Source organism: Melitaea cinxia, chromosome 16 (genome assembly GCF_905220565.1).
Source record: "Melitaea cinxia chromosome 16, ilMelCinx1.1, whole genome shotgun sequence".
In the NCBI taxonomy this organism is placed as follows: domain Eukaryota; kingdom Metazoa; phylum Arthropoda; class Insecta; order Lepidoptera; family Nymphalidae; genus Melitaea; species Melitaea cinxia.
Window position 1 is genome coordinate 12,715,082 of NC_059409.1, and position 16,822 is coordinate 12,731,903.

The 16,822-nt window shown below is 36.6% G+C and overlaps 1 protein-coding gene across 1 annotated transcript; it reads right to left on the bottom strand.

Annotated features, from left to right (window-relative positions):
- Positions 1-9,010: 9,010 nt before the first annotated feature.
- On the bottom strand, positions 9,011-11,129 carry LOC123660955 (chymotrypsin-2-like). Its single transcript, XM_045595974.1, has 4 exons — positions 10,894-11,129; positions 10,220-10,454; positions 9,634-9,810; positions 9,011-9,157 (listed from the first exon to the last, which is right to left on the bottom strand). The coding sequence occupies exons 1-4, from the start codon at positions 11,127-11,129 to the stop codon at positions 9,011-9,013; spliced, it is 795 nt and encodes a 264-aa protein (XP_045451930.1).
- Positions 11,130-16,822: the final 5,693 nt, after the last annotated feature.

Below are 16,822 nucleotides of genomic sequence, written 5' to 3' on the forward strand. Positions count from 1 at the left end.
TTCTAAATTTGTTCTTACATCATGTATTCCTATATTATAATTCAATTATTTTATTAATAAAATGTTATAATATTTTAAAATTAGAAATATGCTGTTATTACTAATAAGAAAAATATTGTTGTTAATTATAAAATATATTATTTTAAGCCAAAATGAATCTTTATTTTATTCGTAGAATAAAATTAATTATTAAATTAAAAAAATTAAAAATAAAATTTTAGTGTACATACGTCAAAAGAACTGATAGTTATGAATCATGTACAATAACAATAAACACATTCGTAGAATATTTAATTTTAAATTTCATCTCAAGTATAATTATTCAAACGATTAAATGCATCCCCATAGATCTAACCATCATATAAGTTATATATACTAGCTGACCCCGCAAACGTTGTTTTGCCATATATTTTATTAACCCTTTTAATCCCCCCCCCCCTCTTTTAACTTAGTGGTATGAAAAATAGATGTTGTTCGATTCTCAGACCTACCCAATATGCACACAAAATTTCATGAGAAACGGTCAAGCCGTTTCGGAGGAGTTTATCTACAAACACCGCGACACGAGAATTTTATATATGAGATAAGTCAATTGTCAATAAATAAATAAAATAATAATTATACAGTTTTTTTTTTTTGTTTGTGACAGTCACAAAGTGTTCATTGCTCGCTATGTAACAACTTAAATGTAATTTTTTTTATTTTCATTGGACCTTTTTCGTTTTAATTTTTCAATATCATAAAATAACTGAGAGTACGGAATGGATAAATGGTTATATAGGTTAGTATAAATAAATGATTGTTGTGTTTCTGTGGTGAGTAAGGTGACCAGAGCTCCTGGGGGAGATTCGGGGTAAGGTCGGCAACACGCTTGCAATGCTTCTAGTAACCGCTTACCATCAGGTGAGCCGTACTCTTGTTTGGCGACCTAGTTGTATAAAAAATATTATAAATATTTATCTTGTCTTATTTTTATTATTGCTTTCGTCAATGAATTGGCTCTCAAATATCATATCATATATTTGAGAGCCAATTCATTGACGAAATATATTAATACACTTAGGTTAAGATGTAGTGTGTGTATTAGTTTCCGGTTGTCATTGAGTGAGCACGTATCGTTATTACTCTTACGAAATATTTCACAAAAACACCTGGAAAGTCTGCCGAAAGTTTATAAAGTTGTTACAAAAAGTGTGGTTAAGTGTAACGACAAAGTCGACGAGTATCAACTTCAGTGTTAAACAAAAAGGTGAAGTAAAACAGAACAATTAACATTTGGAGAATCATAGCATCTCATTGTCTGCGAGGGTAGTTGCAAGGTGCAACTGTAATAATCTAGTGAACGCTACCAACATAGTGGCTGTAGGTGTCTCCGGTGTCAAAGTCAGCTTAGCGGCTGACATCTGACAGCCTTCATCGGGCTGACATCTGACAGCTTACATCGGGCTGACATCTGACAGCGGACAGTTGACGGCTGACATCTGACGGCTGTCACTTTAAATTTGACTACTGTCACCTGACATCTGACATATAACAGAAGACATTGTGTTGCTATAATCAAAAACTAGTTCGCACAAATCAGTAAGCAGATATCATTGACGATTTTTTTTTTATTATATTCCATTATCAGTGCAGCTTTGTACTGTAATATTTTATGATGTCGTCTGCCACTAAAGTTTGCTCTGGATGCAAACATAGTCTGCCAAAGAGAGACTACTTGATCTGTGTCACGTGCAAGCAGGGATATGATTTATTGTGTGCTAGCTTAACTCCCAGGCGTTTCGGTTTAATGGATGCTGAAGCTAAGAAGAGGTGGAATTGTCAGGAATGTCTCAGTAAACTGCCAAAGATGGATAACTCGAACACCTCTATAAGGTCAGCAAATCGACCTAGTGGTTCCACTAATGATTCTATCCTTAGCCAAGATGATGAAAACGTTACAATACGCATAAAGAAGCAGCATTCGTTGGCCGAAAACAATAGTTCCTATGTCACAGTGGAGATGTTGCGCAGAATAATCAAGGAGGAGATGACTGAAACCATATCATGTCTCGTATCAGAAAACTTGGCCAACTTGAACCACCAAACATCAGGGTTTGAACAGTCTCTATCCTTTATCAGCAAACAATATGATTCACTTGTACAAACTGTAAATGAAAAAAATGAAATTATCAAAAATTTAGTATCGGATAATCAAAATCTATCTTCCCAAGTCAGAGACTTAAAGGACAGACTGAGTCAAGTGGAACAAGGCCTCCGCGTCGCGAATATTGAAATTACCGGCGTTCCAGAGCATAAGTCGGAAAATTTGGTGAGAACTGTAGAACAACTTGGTAGAATAGTTGAAAGCCCTATTGCCGAATCCGACATACTACATGTGACAAGGATTGCAAAATTTAACAAGGAGAGCAAACGTCCTAGGTCTATTATTGTGAAGCTTCAAAGTCAGAATCGTCGTGATGAATTGTTGGCTGCAGTAAGCCGTTTCAATAAGAAAAATAGAGACAAGAAGCTTAGCACGGAACACCTTGGGATTGGAGGACGCAGCCAGCCTGTATTTGTATCTGAACACCTAACGCTCACAAAGAAGCATTTACATGCCGCGACTCGTGTGAAAGCTAGAGAGGCTGGTTTCAAGTTTGTGTGGATACGTAATGGACGAATCTTTGCAAGGAAAAGTGAGCTGAGTCCTGCTATTTGTATTAAAGACGAAGAAAGCTTAAAATTAATAATTTAGTGCTAGTTTATAGTAAATAATTAACAATATTTGGTAATACAACTTCAAAATGACTATAAGTATATATTATCAGAATGTGCGGGGTTTACGAACAAAGACTGAAAATGTATATAAAAACATTTTAACTAACAATTATAATGTTATAGTTTTTACTGAAACGTGGCTTAAAGCTAGTATTAGTAACGGTGAGTTTATCGACGCACGTTATGTTGTTTATAGAAGGTATCGTTTGTGCTCAGAAAGCTCCAAGAGGGATGGTGGGGGAGTTTTGGTGGCGGTGTCTAGGAACATACCTTCATGTAGACTTTTTAGCTGGGAGAGTGACTCGGAGGATGTTTGGGTTTTTATTGACGTAAATATTAATAATAAAGTAACAAAATTAATAATTTGTGCGGTTTATCTACCCCCACCAATCAACTTGGAACGGCTTACTCATTTCCTTGAACACACTAATGACTTATTAGATAAAACTGACCAAGTTGTATTGATAGGTGACTTCAACTTGAGCTTTATTGGTTGGACTCGAAATTCAATTAGCGGACCATGTAGTGCAGTAAGCGGCGGTTCTCCGTTAGGTTTAGCTTTGACCGACTTTATGTCACTTAACAATCTTACACAAATGAACAGTACGTATAACATCGATGGTAAGATTTTGGACCTTGTTCTCACCAATTGCTTCACCCTTCAGGTTACTGACGATCTCAATGCCTTAAGTAAAATTGACACAAAACATCCTCCTCTCCTAATTTCTTTACATGGACAAATGCCACACTTTCTTAAGCCTGCTCTTAATCCACGATATAACTTTTTCAAAGCGTGTTATGAAAAAATACTTGCTAATCTGATGCGTATCGATTGGTTGGCAGAATTTAATGTCTGTCATAATGTAAATGAAATGACTACAGTTTTTTACAGCTTATTAAGAAACACCATAGAAAGCTACGTCCAACAAACTAAACCCAAAGGCAAAAGATTCCCGTCGTGGTTCAGTAAGTCCTTAATAAAAATAATCTCAGAAAAAGAAAATAAGAGAAAAAAGTACATGAAATACAAAAATCCACGTGACAGATTAGAATATGAGCTGCTGCGAAGGCGTAGTCAGAAATATACTGAGATATGTCTTCAAATGTATAAAAAACGAACAGAGGAAAACATTCACAAAAACCCAAAACTATTCTGGCGATATATAAAGGAGAGACGTGGTGGCGAAACTACTATACCTGCTGAAATGACACATGGCAATCAAATCGCAAAGACTGGGTCCCAGATAGCAGAATTGTTTGCGGATAGGTTCGCGTATACAGTATACAGCTCCTTAATACTACTTGAAGAAACATCTGTTATAGCGAACGAATCGCATTATCTGAGTAAATTGAAATTTTCCGAGAGAGAAGTTATACGCGCAATTAAAAAACTTGACATCTTCAAGGGTGCTGGTCCTGATGAAATCCCTCCAGTCTTTGTAAAACGTTGTGCGCCTGCTCTGGCACTACCTCTATCGCTTATTTTTAACGTATCTCTCAGGGATGGAATTTTTCCCGATGAATGGAAGAAAGCTAAAATTGTACCAGTCTACAAAAAGGGTGACTGTAACGATGTTACAAACTATCGACCGATTTCCATATTATCGTGTTTCTCTAAACTTTTCGAGACTCTTGTTTGCCCAATTATAACTCGCCATATAGGTACAGCTATTTCAGATATGCAGCATGGGTTTATAAAAGGACGCCCTGTCCAAACAAATTTGCTGTCACTCACGTCATATTTAAGTAAGGAAGTAGATAGGAATCAACAAGTGGACTGTATTTATATGGACTTTTCCAGTGCTTTTGACAAGGTGTGTCATTCACGTCTTGTACGTAAATTGAGATGTTACGGTATTGACGGGTCCCTTCTGGAGTGGTTTAACTCGTATTTGGCAAAGAGACCTCAGTTTGTGGTCCTTAATGGCCACAGGGGATTACGTTGCTAAATCAGGAGTGCCTCAGGGGTCCGTCTTGGGTCCTGTTCTCTTTTCGGTGTTTATTAACGATATAACATCTTCGATTAAAAACTGTAGATATTCGATTTTTGCTGACGACCTAAAAGTATATAGAACAGTTGGTTCGATTGTTGATTCTTTGCTAATTCAGGGTGACCTTGATCGAATCAATGCATGGTGCAGCATAAATGGTATGATAGTGAATGCAAAGAAATCCTTTCATATTAAATACACAAGGAAAAAGAAAGCTCTTGCAACAACGTATAGATTAAGTTCAGAAGTGTTGCAAGAAGTTAATAAAATACGAGATCTCGGTGTGATAATGGACAGTAAGCTAACATTCAGGGAACACGTTGATACTGTGGTTGGATTTCTACACCCAGAAACAAAAACAATTTTGTTTAACTCACTGGTGCGAAGCAGGCTTGAATTTGCATCAGTGATCTGGAACCCACAATATACAACTCACTCACAGCGTATTGAAAGCATTCAAAGATCTTTTACGAGGCACCTGGCATTCCACAGTTCAGGTATATCCCATAAAGACACATATGATCTGCGGCTAAAACAATTTGGCATGGTATCGCTTTATAACCGCCGAATTCTTCTCGACATTATCTTCCTTAAAAAGATCTTGTCAGGTTATGTAGATTGTGCGGACTTACTTAAACACATAAAGCTGAGCGTCCCCCGAAAATATCCACGGCATCGCATTACTAGGTTACTATACGTTCCTGCATGTAGGACTAACGTTCTCAAAGGTGCTCCAATACCGCGATTATGTTCTGAGTACAACCGACTCACCGCGTCATTACCAGATATAGATATTTTTAATGATTCAGTCTCCAGCATTCGAAAAAAACTTACTGCACATTTCTGTTCATTACCCTCTGTATAACTTGCATACCTGTTATGTTTGCTGTTATAGTCTCTATTTTAGATTATATTTCCGAATTTTTCCATATATTACCTACTGTACGAGAGTATGTAACGTGAACTCACATTAGTTTTGTTTTTTTTTGTATTAATTTCCCATCTGTGATTATATAAAGATCAAATTTAATTAAGTGTGATGTACATACCTGTAATTGGCATGCATACTATCTCAATATTGTGAATTATAGATTATTGTATTGTAATATTTGTAATGCTGTTTGTGTGTCTATAAATAAATAAATAAATAAAAAGATGTTTGCCTTCCTATTTGGGAAAATCTCACAATTACTCCACATAAATTGTATATCGCACTGTGGGGATTTATGGGTTAAACTTGAACTGCTAAATACCAATGGTCAAACTGATTATCTGTACATTTGCACCGTTTATATTCCCCCTCTGGTATTGAAACATATCTTGGAATACTTCATTTTAAATACAAATCATATAATTGATAAACTTAGCTAGCTCCTTTAACATAATCGTTCTTGGGGATTTTAACTTGGGTGGTTTGTGTTGGAACTAGACGACTGGCCCTGCACTGACTCCGGTAACAACGAATAATTTGTTGAATAACATGATTACTGATTTAATGTCATTAAATGCTCTTACACAGTATAATTGTTGTAAAAATAATAAAAATCGCGTTTTAGACCTAGCTAGTAATTAGCTCTCTGGTTATCTTCCAATTGAGCGAAAGCAAGGACCCTCTTTCCGGGATAGAACCATGACACCCTCCTATTGAGTTTTCCGTTAAAATTAACTTTCAGGAAAAGCTCGAATCTTGTATTGGGGCTAGGTTCCGCTTCTACAAAGCTGATTATGACAAAATTACAAGTGCTCTGAATAATATTCTTGGGAGAAGAAATTGTCGAGTTATGACTGTTCTGAGAATTATCATTGCTAAACATGTGCCCAAATCCACAACACGGTCTAGTAAATATCCGCTATGGTTTTCTGCAGCACTGATAAAAGTCATCAATGAAAAATTTAAATATCGTAAAAATGGCAACCCTCGTAATTTAATTACTTTTAAGTTGCTCAGGGAGCGTTGCGCGAAGCTTCATAATCTAAACTTTTAAATTGTATTTGAATAGCCTGAAAACAACTTTGTCTTCAAATCCTAAACTTTTTTGAAGTTTTATCAAGCGCAAAAAGGGTAAGTCAATTTCCTATCCTGCCACGATGTCCTTAGATGGCGAAGTGGCTTCTTCCGGACCTGAACAGATATAATATCATAAATAACGGTTCGTTGTTAAACAGGTTTGTTATTTTTGTTGGCGTCCTGTCGTGTTGGCGCATTGGCGAGTTGGCACGTTGGCACGTTGGCGCATTGGCGTGTTGGCGTGTTGGCGCATTGGCGTGTTGGCGTGTTGGCGTATTTGCGTGTTGGCGTGTTGGCGTATTGGCACATTGGCGTGTTGGCGTGTTGGCGCATTGACGTGTTGGCGTGTTGGCGTGTTGGCGTGTTGGCGTGTTGGCGTGTTGGCGCATTGGCGTATTGGCGTGTTGGCGTGTTAGCGTATTGGCGTGTTGGCGTGTTGGCATGTTGGCGTGTTGGCATATTGGCGTGTTGGCGTGTTGGCGTGTTGACGTAGTGGCGTATTGGCGTGTTGGCGTGTTGGAGTGTTGGCGTATTGGCGTGTTGGAGTTTTGGCGTGTTGGCGTGTTGGCACATTGGCGTGTTGGCGTGTTAGCGTGTTGGCGTATTGGCGTGTTGGCGTGTTGGCGTGTTGGCGTATTGGCGTGTTGACGTGTTGGAGTGTTGGCGTATTGGTGTGTTGGCCTGTTGGCGTGTTGGCGTGTTGGCGTGTTGGCGTGTTGGCGTATTGGCGTGTTGGCGTGTTGGCGTGTTGGCGTGTTGGCGTATTGGCGTATTGGCGTGTTGGCATGTTGGCGTATTGGCGTGTTGGCGTATTGGCGTGTTGGCGCGTTTGAGTGTTGGCGTATTGGCGTGTTGGAGTGTTGGCGTGTGGCGTATTGGACTGTTGGCGTGTTGGCGTATTGGCACATTGGCGTGTTGGCGTGTTGGCGTGTTGGCGCATTGGCGTATTGGCGTGTTGGCCTGTTGGCGTATTGGCGTGTTGGCATGTTGGCGCATTGGCGTATTGGCGTGTTGGCGTATTGGCGTGTTGGCGTGTTGGCGTATTCGCGTGTTGGAGTTTTGGCATGTTGGCGTGTAAGTTAAGCGGACAATAAAAAAAATGTCGATGTTTCCGATTTTAGTAATTTTCCAATATGCAATAAAACAAAACTAATGAATGAAAACTTTTGCTAACGCGCGTCAGATGTAGCCCGGACGACGACCACTGACTACTGCGGTCAGTCAGGCGTTATACACATTATATAATTTATAAGTAGAAAGCCGGTAGAGATAACTCTAGAAGAAGTCTCTTCCAGCTAACCTGCGTTAGTTGTTTTATTTATTTTTTATTATCAACAAAATATCTGTGTTACGGCAATAAAATATATAATCGCCCCCTATCTTCCCGTGGGTGTCGTAAGAGGCGACTAAGAGATAACATAGTTCCACTATCACCTTGGAACTTAAAAAGCCAACCGGTGGCGGGATAACCATCCAACTGCTGGATTTGAAATACACAGGCTGAAGAGGGACAGCAGCGTCTTCGGTGCGACAAAGCCAGCCCTGCGGTCACCAATCCGCCTGCCCAGCGTGGTGACTATGGCAAACACACATGGGAGCTTGAACTTGCGGAGGCCTATGTCCAGCAGTAGACTGTATCAAGCTAAAGTGAAGATGATGATGATGATGAACACGGAATCGACTATCTGTTTAAGCGTTATATCAAGTCAGTCAGTCAGTCAGTCCACTGCTGGACAAAGGCCTCACTGAGTTCGTGCAAGACATCCTGGTTTTCCGCAATATAATAATATATTTATATATAATTACTAGCTGTGCCCACGGCTTCGCCCGCGTTTAAATCAATGAGTCACAAAGTTTTCCCGGCAAACTTCCAGTGAAACTCATAATCTCATCAAAATCGGCTTAGTCGTTCCGTAAACCTTCCTCTTGAAGCCTTGGAGAGAGCTCCATTGGTAAAACCGCATGAAAAGCCGTTCAGTAAATTTTGAGGGAATCGATCACATACACTTTTGGGGACTTATTATTATAATACTACTGCGGAAGGAGTCCAAAATTTTGTCACAACAATAACTATCTTGTTAAATTAAATACAATCGGATTCAGAAATTTCCCCAATTTTGAAGTCGGTTAAAGAGGAATAAAACGCAATATACAGTAACTATTTTATTAATCATATAACCACAAGTACATATATATGTCGATAGAAATTGGAAAGTTTTTAAAGTTTTTCCACTGGTACACGTGGTATCGTTTATTGCGTGTTCTGTTCGATCCAAGAACGGTATGCGCTTAGACGCACGAACATGTCGGGAGCATTGCGCGCACACGGCAGGCCCCAGGACACGATACCTATCTGCTGGTTGCGGTCGGCGCGCATCAGCGGACTGCCGGAGTCACCCTGGAGGGACACATTCAAGTTAAGACACGCTAGGATGGTGCATTGGTTTGAAATAATAGTATAAAATTTTTGTTTTCACAGAGAAAAGGAGTTAAATATGGTAATAACTGTGCTCGCGACATCGGCCGCCTGGAATTAAAAAAAATATTGTTCACTTCGCATATATAAATAAATTTCTAAAATAGAAGTAGCCTCAGCTACTCCTTATTACATCAACTCAGTGAAAGTCCCGACAAAATATTTTCACCCGTTTCAGAGATTAGCCACAATAAACAGACAGGCAGGCAGGCAGACAGACAGACAAAAATTGTAAAAAATGATATTTATTTATTTATTTATCGTGTATAAATATACGTTTAATAAAAAGCGGTTATTTTAATATTACAAACAGACACTGCAATTTTTATATTTTTTCCTCAAGTTTTATAATTTGAATTTTTAGCTAGGTAGGTTAGGTCACTTTAAGTTAGACTTACATTGCACATTCCGTGTCCGTTGGAATGGAAGGTACAGATTTCTACGTTAGGATCGACATCCGGTACATTACGTACACCGATTTCAGGAGCGCGTTGGGCGACACGAGTTCTGCAGAAGTTTCCATCGACAACAGTTGCACTCAATTGTAAGAGTACTTGAGACAATGAACCACCAGTCTGAAATATTTTTTATTACCTTACAGAATATTTAACAAATATAAAGCAATAGACTATTTAAATACTAAATAGTAACTGGAAAAGTAGAATTTTGAGTAATATATCAGTAAGATTGTGTCAGTTATTTTAGCTATTTGCAAGCACTACTCAAACAGTTTGACCACAATTTGAATGTTTTTTACTTCTCCAGCTTATCTGTTTTAAATAGCTTTACTGTCTCTACTCGGTAACACACTCATTAAGGGAAGATACATTTGAAACCTTCGGTTACCCTTTGGTCTGTTACGTTACAATATATTACGATATGGAACTATCAAAATGTTCACTATCTAGTGTAGACAACATTCTTAGTAAAAAGAAATAACAAATCCACATAAAGTTCAAGTAAAGTTATTATATTTTTACATACCCTGATTCTTCCCCATCCGGTGACAGATGTTCCGACGCCAGCACCGATAAAATCGAAGTTCAGAGCTACTAGAGATACTGAGTTCGACAATGCCACGTTGGAGGAAGTGACTAGGAAACCGATGTCATTTTTATAAGTAATTGAGTTGTAGCTTTCATGAATGATGTGCCGAGAGACCGAGTACGAAGTACCACCGCTGGCGTAGCGGTTGGTGTTGACGTGACCTCGAAGAGAACTGTTCACAAAATATAAAAACACAATGATAAAATAAGAAATAAACATTAACAAATTTTAACATCCATATTAGTAATATTATAAATGTGAAAGTGAGCTTGTTTGTTTGTTTCACTTTCACGGCTCAACGGCTAGAAATCGCAATGAAATTTGACATGCACATAGCTTAGTGACCCAGAACGGACAAAGGCTACCTCACATCTCGGAAAAGGCGTAGTTCCCGAGGGATAACAAGAAAAACGATACTTATAATATATTAATTTATAAATATTTTGCAATGTTTTAGTGATTATTTTTAAACTGAAGCTTTTGAAATCTTATATTTATTTTATTTTGATAGGTAGATAGAGGTATTGCTAGTCTCTAACATCTAAAGTTTTGCGGGCGAAGCCGCGATAATGACGTAAATAACTTTTCAATTGTTTTGTAATTAACCGTACCTGACCAAGTTGTTTCCGGAGATAGCAGCGTCAATGCAGTGGGCAGCGGTCAAGATATGTCTGGAAGTGACCAAGGAGCCACCGCAAAGCAAACCTCTTACAAATGCACCTGTGGTCAGCGCTACCATGTAAGGAACATGACCGGCGGGTGACCCTCCGACGATACGGGCTGAGGAATCCGTATGGTCCAAAAGGATTGACATGTCATCTTCAGCTGGGAACTGTAAAATCATCATTGTTTCAATAATTTATATCAAATAACCAATATTATCTAAGTTCTAACATAAAATTTAACTTTAGCTATAAATTTTAAATAAGTGATTTAATAAAATCTCTTTGCCATGTAATTATATACCTTAAATGCATTGGCAGAAAAATAATTATATTTAAGATTTTAGATTAACATGGTTACTTCTATCACTAAAACTATTCATAAACGGGATATGTTCAGGATCTTATATCTTATCTCTATCTATAATATTGTGGGTAAAATTAAGTACAGCAGACTTGGCGCTTTACAGCACAAGTTTTTTTTTATATTAAATTTTCATGATTAAGAGAAAAATTATTCCGATCAAGTTTAGATTTGATAACCTTATAAGTCTAATAAACCTATCAAAGTATGAATCAACGTAAGAAGGTACTCAATTATCTCAATCATAAGTTGTTCTATTATGACTGCATTTTTTCTCCACATTGTACTAGCTATTATAAATCAGAAAAAAATTACTGATATATCATAATATAAAGATATTTTCATTTTATTTATTTAAAGCAAAGAAGAATACATAAATATGACAAGCAGTACAACAAAAGCAATGAATGTTAACTCTGCACTTTGGATTCCTGAATAGTAGCAAAAAACACAATTAGGTTTTTGAAAAAAAAATATCAATTTTTTAAATTATTTTAAAACTGTCATAAATTATATTAATAGTCGAAGTGAAAAACTCTCAATTTTTTAAAATTAATTATAAACCATTTAAAATTGATATATTTTGTTAATGAATCACGTGACTACAAGCGCGCCATGATTGGTCGCCATGTTTGGGACATTATAATATTAAAGTAATTTCTTGAAAATACAGTGTCAATGGCTTCTATGTGTAAATTGACTAAAGATATCTGAAATTTAGTGTAAAATTAAATCATGAGATTTATTTAAACGACACTATAACGACAGAAAAACCATCATTATATAGCTACATTTTTATAATTACTAGCTGTGCCCGCGGCTTCGCCCGCTTTGAAATTAGTGTCTCACAAAGTTTTCCCGGCAAACTTCCAGGAAACTCTCATCAAAATCGGCTTAGCCGTTCCGTAAACCTTTCTCTTGCCAATGGTGGAGCCCTCTCTCCAATGGTGAAACCGCATGAAAATCTGTTTAGTAGATTTTGAGGGAATGGATCACATACACTTTTGGGGACTTTGTTTTAATAATACACTAACTGTTGACCGCGACTACGTCCGCGTGGTTATGAAGATATGCATTACTATTAAGATATTTAACACAAATTATTTTTTTATTTCAGTCACTTGAAATGCTTATCACACTGAGTAACTTTTTAAAAGGCACAATTAATACAATTTAATAGTTATTTTTATAAAATCTCTCTATACACCACACTTTTAGTTTTATTTTCTGGCTGCAGTATAAATAACCTATTAGGCGAATTTATAGCTGCTGTATATGTTTCATACAAACCATCAACCCCAATTAAACCCCCTTAGCGGTGGAATATTGCAAAATCCGTTCTTAGCGGACGTCGACTAACTATACTCTACCTCGCGGATTTTGAGTTCTCGTGATGAGTGAGTCAGTGACCTTTCTCTTATATATATATAGATTACGATGCATTATATTGACACGTCCTCACCATCTATAGAGCATACATTTTAAATTTCAAGTCTCTTACTTCAAAAACATAGGACTTTCTTACAAACTTCTAACCTCCATTTGATCCCCTTAGGGGTCGAGTTTCGTAAAATTAGTTCTTAGCACATGTCTACGCCCTATATGGAACCTACCTGCAAAATTTGAAGTTTGTAGCTGTTATAGTTTCGGAGATTTCGTGATGAGTGAGTCAACCTACGATCCCCCGTTTCAACTCCAAAAAGGAGTTGATTTCTAAAGATACATTATATGGACAGCTTTTCATATCATTTATGCAGAAGTACTTTAAAATATATTATTTTAAAAACTTCTTAATTGCGATCATAATAACAGAAATTAACGCGGACGAAGTCGCGGGCAACAGTACTTACATAAAATGATCTTTACAACCAAAAAAAATATATTTTGTTTTTGTTTTAGGCGTCGTAATTTTAGGTTTTTGACGTTTAACATCTTGTTGAAAATTTAAAAATATTTTTTGGGGAATCGTTTTTGTAGTATATAATGCCCCAAAATTGTTTCGTTCATCTATCGCATGTCGCATGTCGCAAATGTTATAAATGTGTATGCAAATGGAAATGTTTTTATTCACTAAAGTTTCACTTGGATCGTGATTTCATAAAGCCACACAGTTCTTTTTCTATATATGTATAAAATTATCAATATATTGACGATAAGCACAAGATTTAATCGATTAAATGTAAGAACACTGTATTAGTTGTGTGCTACGATGAGTTAAAATTAACATAGTCGTGTCACGTGTCAAGTCACGTGTTTTCATTGGGGTACACTGGGTTCAAAAATTGATTTTCCCAAAAACATTTTTTGACGTTTGACAATGTCGAATAAATCGATGAACGCCGGTTGCATACACGAAAAAGGGTGACTCATTGTAGCGTTTCGCTCAGTGTGGCGTTAGGCTCCTTGTCCAGTTACGCTCATTGTATCACGATGAGATGAGATTTCCTGATCTGGACCCGATCAGGAAAGCTCATCTCATCCTGATCAGGTCCAGAAAAATCTTCTGCGTTACATACCTTACCCGGTCCAGATCAGGCATGCCCGGTCCGGTGCTTCTAAGGAACACGAAAAAATTTCTACTCGGGTTACCCTTGCGCCGCATCTATCTCTCTTCCACTCGATTGGCTTATGCGTCCGAGGAGGTGTATATTGTTATGACGTTGTCACGTTAAACTATCGTCCGTAAACCAACTTTACAGACAACCATTTTTTTTTTTCAAAAACCCAATTATTACAAAAACATAACTTGGTATATGTTTTTAAAATTTCATGGTCACACACTGATTTATATGTGGAAAGGGATATTTACATTAAATCAAAGCACACTTATTATGTTCAATGTCAAATATCTCACCATAGCTCCCTGCAAGAAGAGCAATTAATAAGAACCCAGCTTTGAAGGACATGTTTTCGTCGTGGAATGGTGAAACAGTATTTTCATTACCTTATATATATTACGAAAATTGGTACATAAGCTAATAATCCGATAATTAAATATCTTAATCCACGATAAACTATTTAATTCTAACGCAAATTTGATTTGTTATATCTTGGTTTTTACAAAATACGCTACAACGGCATCTAGTTTATCCATATCGATATAATTAAAAGACTAGCTTTTATCACGGCTTCGCCTGTGAAGGTCTAGATTTTAAAAGAAAACAATATCTATATCTATCTAGATAAAATAAATTATAAGATTTTAAAATCTTCAGTTTAAAAATAATTACTAAACCACAGACACGCGTCTTTGACGGTCGTCTCGAAATATACCTATTAAAATTTTCATGCGCTACAACCTAATTAAAATATATCAAAATCAAAATCAAAATATAAATTAATTCATATTGTTCTTTAATATTTAGTGTAGGGATTTCATCACAGTAATTTTCCAGTATTCATTTAAGCTGTTAATAATATAAGGTTTTATTTTGTTTAGGCCTTTACACCGACTTTAAAACTATCAGTAGGTAACACATACAAATAATAGTATTTTGTGAATGGTTTACATAAGAATACAAAATAAAAATAGTGTTTTAAATACAAAATAAAAATAGTGTTTTAAATTATAAAATTATTTTTTAATTATTTTTGCTTTTTAGTTTTTGGAGTCGATTTTAAACTTAATTTATTTTTGAACTTTCTAGTGTATTAACTAGGTTTAACAGTTTTATAGTAAGTGACTATAGTATACTTAGTTGTTGTTTATAGACATATATCAAAAAGTAATTGTTGTAAGTAACTAATATATATAGGCCTAAGAGAGTTGCTGCACGCCTTGAATAATCCCATCCCAAGAAACGGGAAACGAAAAAAGGAATGAAATCCGAAAAAATGCCACTTGTAACTCTATTTCACGTTCAACAGTGAATAACGTTTGTTGAACATGAAACTAGATGCAGTGAAACTACAAAATCGGCGTTGATTAAATTTGATGACTAAAGCGTAGGACTAGCGTAAAAAATAAGGAACGGAGGGCCACGAAATTACATAGGTAATGTTAACTCTATATTTCTTTATAATACATAATATCCTTACATTAAATTTTTTCTATTCCGTTATGCCAGTCGAATAATCTCTATATTAATACGTGAAGCAAGAATTTGTTTCCCTTTTTACGAGTTTTCGCACATTCATAGTTTACATAGGGAAGTAGTGCAGAATGCTAGTATTTTTTTAATCATTCATAAAAAAAACATCAAATTAGTAAAAAAAAAGTTATACACTACGATGTATTTGACACACACACGCACATATACTCTTTTGTTCAAAAGTAAGTCTGTGGTTAAGTTGTGGCCGAATTTCGACCACTGGGCGACCACTAGTTTATTGTATTACCTATACTTAAAGTAAAGTTTACCTCAAGTTGTAACGGCTCCTATGAAACGAAGTTTAGTACGATTCCTAGAACTGTATTCAATAACTGCGAAAGTGAAACATTGACACAGGTCGACGCGTGAAATGCAATATTTCGTATGAGAAATTAGCCTAATCAGGAGCGCCGCCCACGCGCGACGTTACTAAACCGCGGGTTTAACCGTGCCGCGCGTCACGCGATAAACTTTTTTTTGTTGACCCGAAGGAAAACCCTAACGGATGCCTCCAGCCCGGGGTAGCTGGAGGGTATGTCCGATTCGCACGGACTAAAACCTCTGGGGTGTTCCTTCGTTCGCTTGGAGCGGGATTACGGTGACACTAAGCACTTCAATAATAAAATATACAAACAAATATGTCGGCTTCCTGCAGCACGTTAATGCTACCACTAATTAAAAAATTGAATTTTATCCGGCAAATTATGCCATTAAGGTATAACTGTATATTTGTCAATTTCTTGGTACATTTCCTTGTTTCAAATGTAAATAATATGATCAGCTGGGAGGTTACGGCATATAGAATATAGCTAACCCGTCTTCCCGTGGGTGTTGTAAGAGGTGACTAAAGAATAACAAAGTTTCATTACCAACTGCTGGCTGCTGGCTTTCAACCACACAGATCGAAGGCGAGCAGCAGCGTCTTCTGTTCGATAAAATCAGTAAGTAGTAAAATCACTGTGGTCACCAACTCGCCTGCCCAGCGTGGTGACTATGATCAAAACTCATGTTGTCAAAGTTGAATGGAATTTTGTATAATTACTGATAGACAATATATGTAATGATATTTATCATTAGTTTTAAGATATCTATGTATTACTTTTGATTACGAGATTGCCTATTTGTAAGCATTCGTAAATTCGTTCTGATAATGCCAAAAAATAGGTGAATAAACTGAATTTACTTAAGAATATCTATGTATAATTACGTCTTACTCTTACTTACGTCTTGTCATTAATTCAAGGTAAATTAATCCATATCAATAAACAATCCAAGAAACAAGAAGTAGTTCTGAAAAGAACTGTTTTGTGGTATAGTGTAGTGATAAAATGTAATGGTTTCTGGTATGTTATGGTACCTAATATTGTGGTTTCCGCACCCCCATTGGTTTCAATGTAGCCAACATAGTATCATATATTAAGTA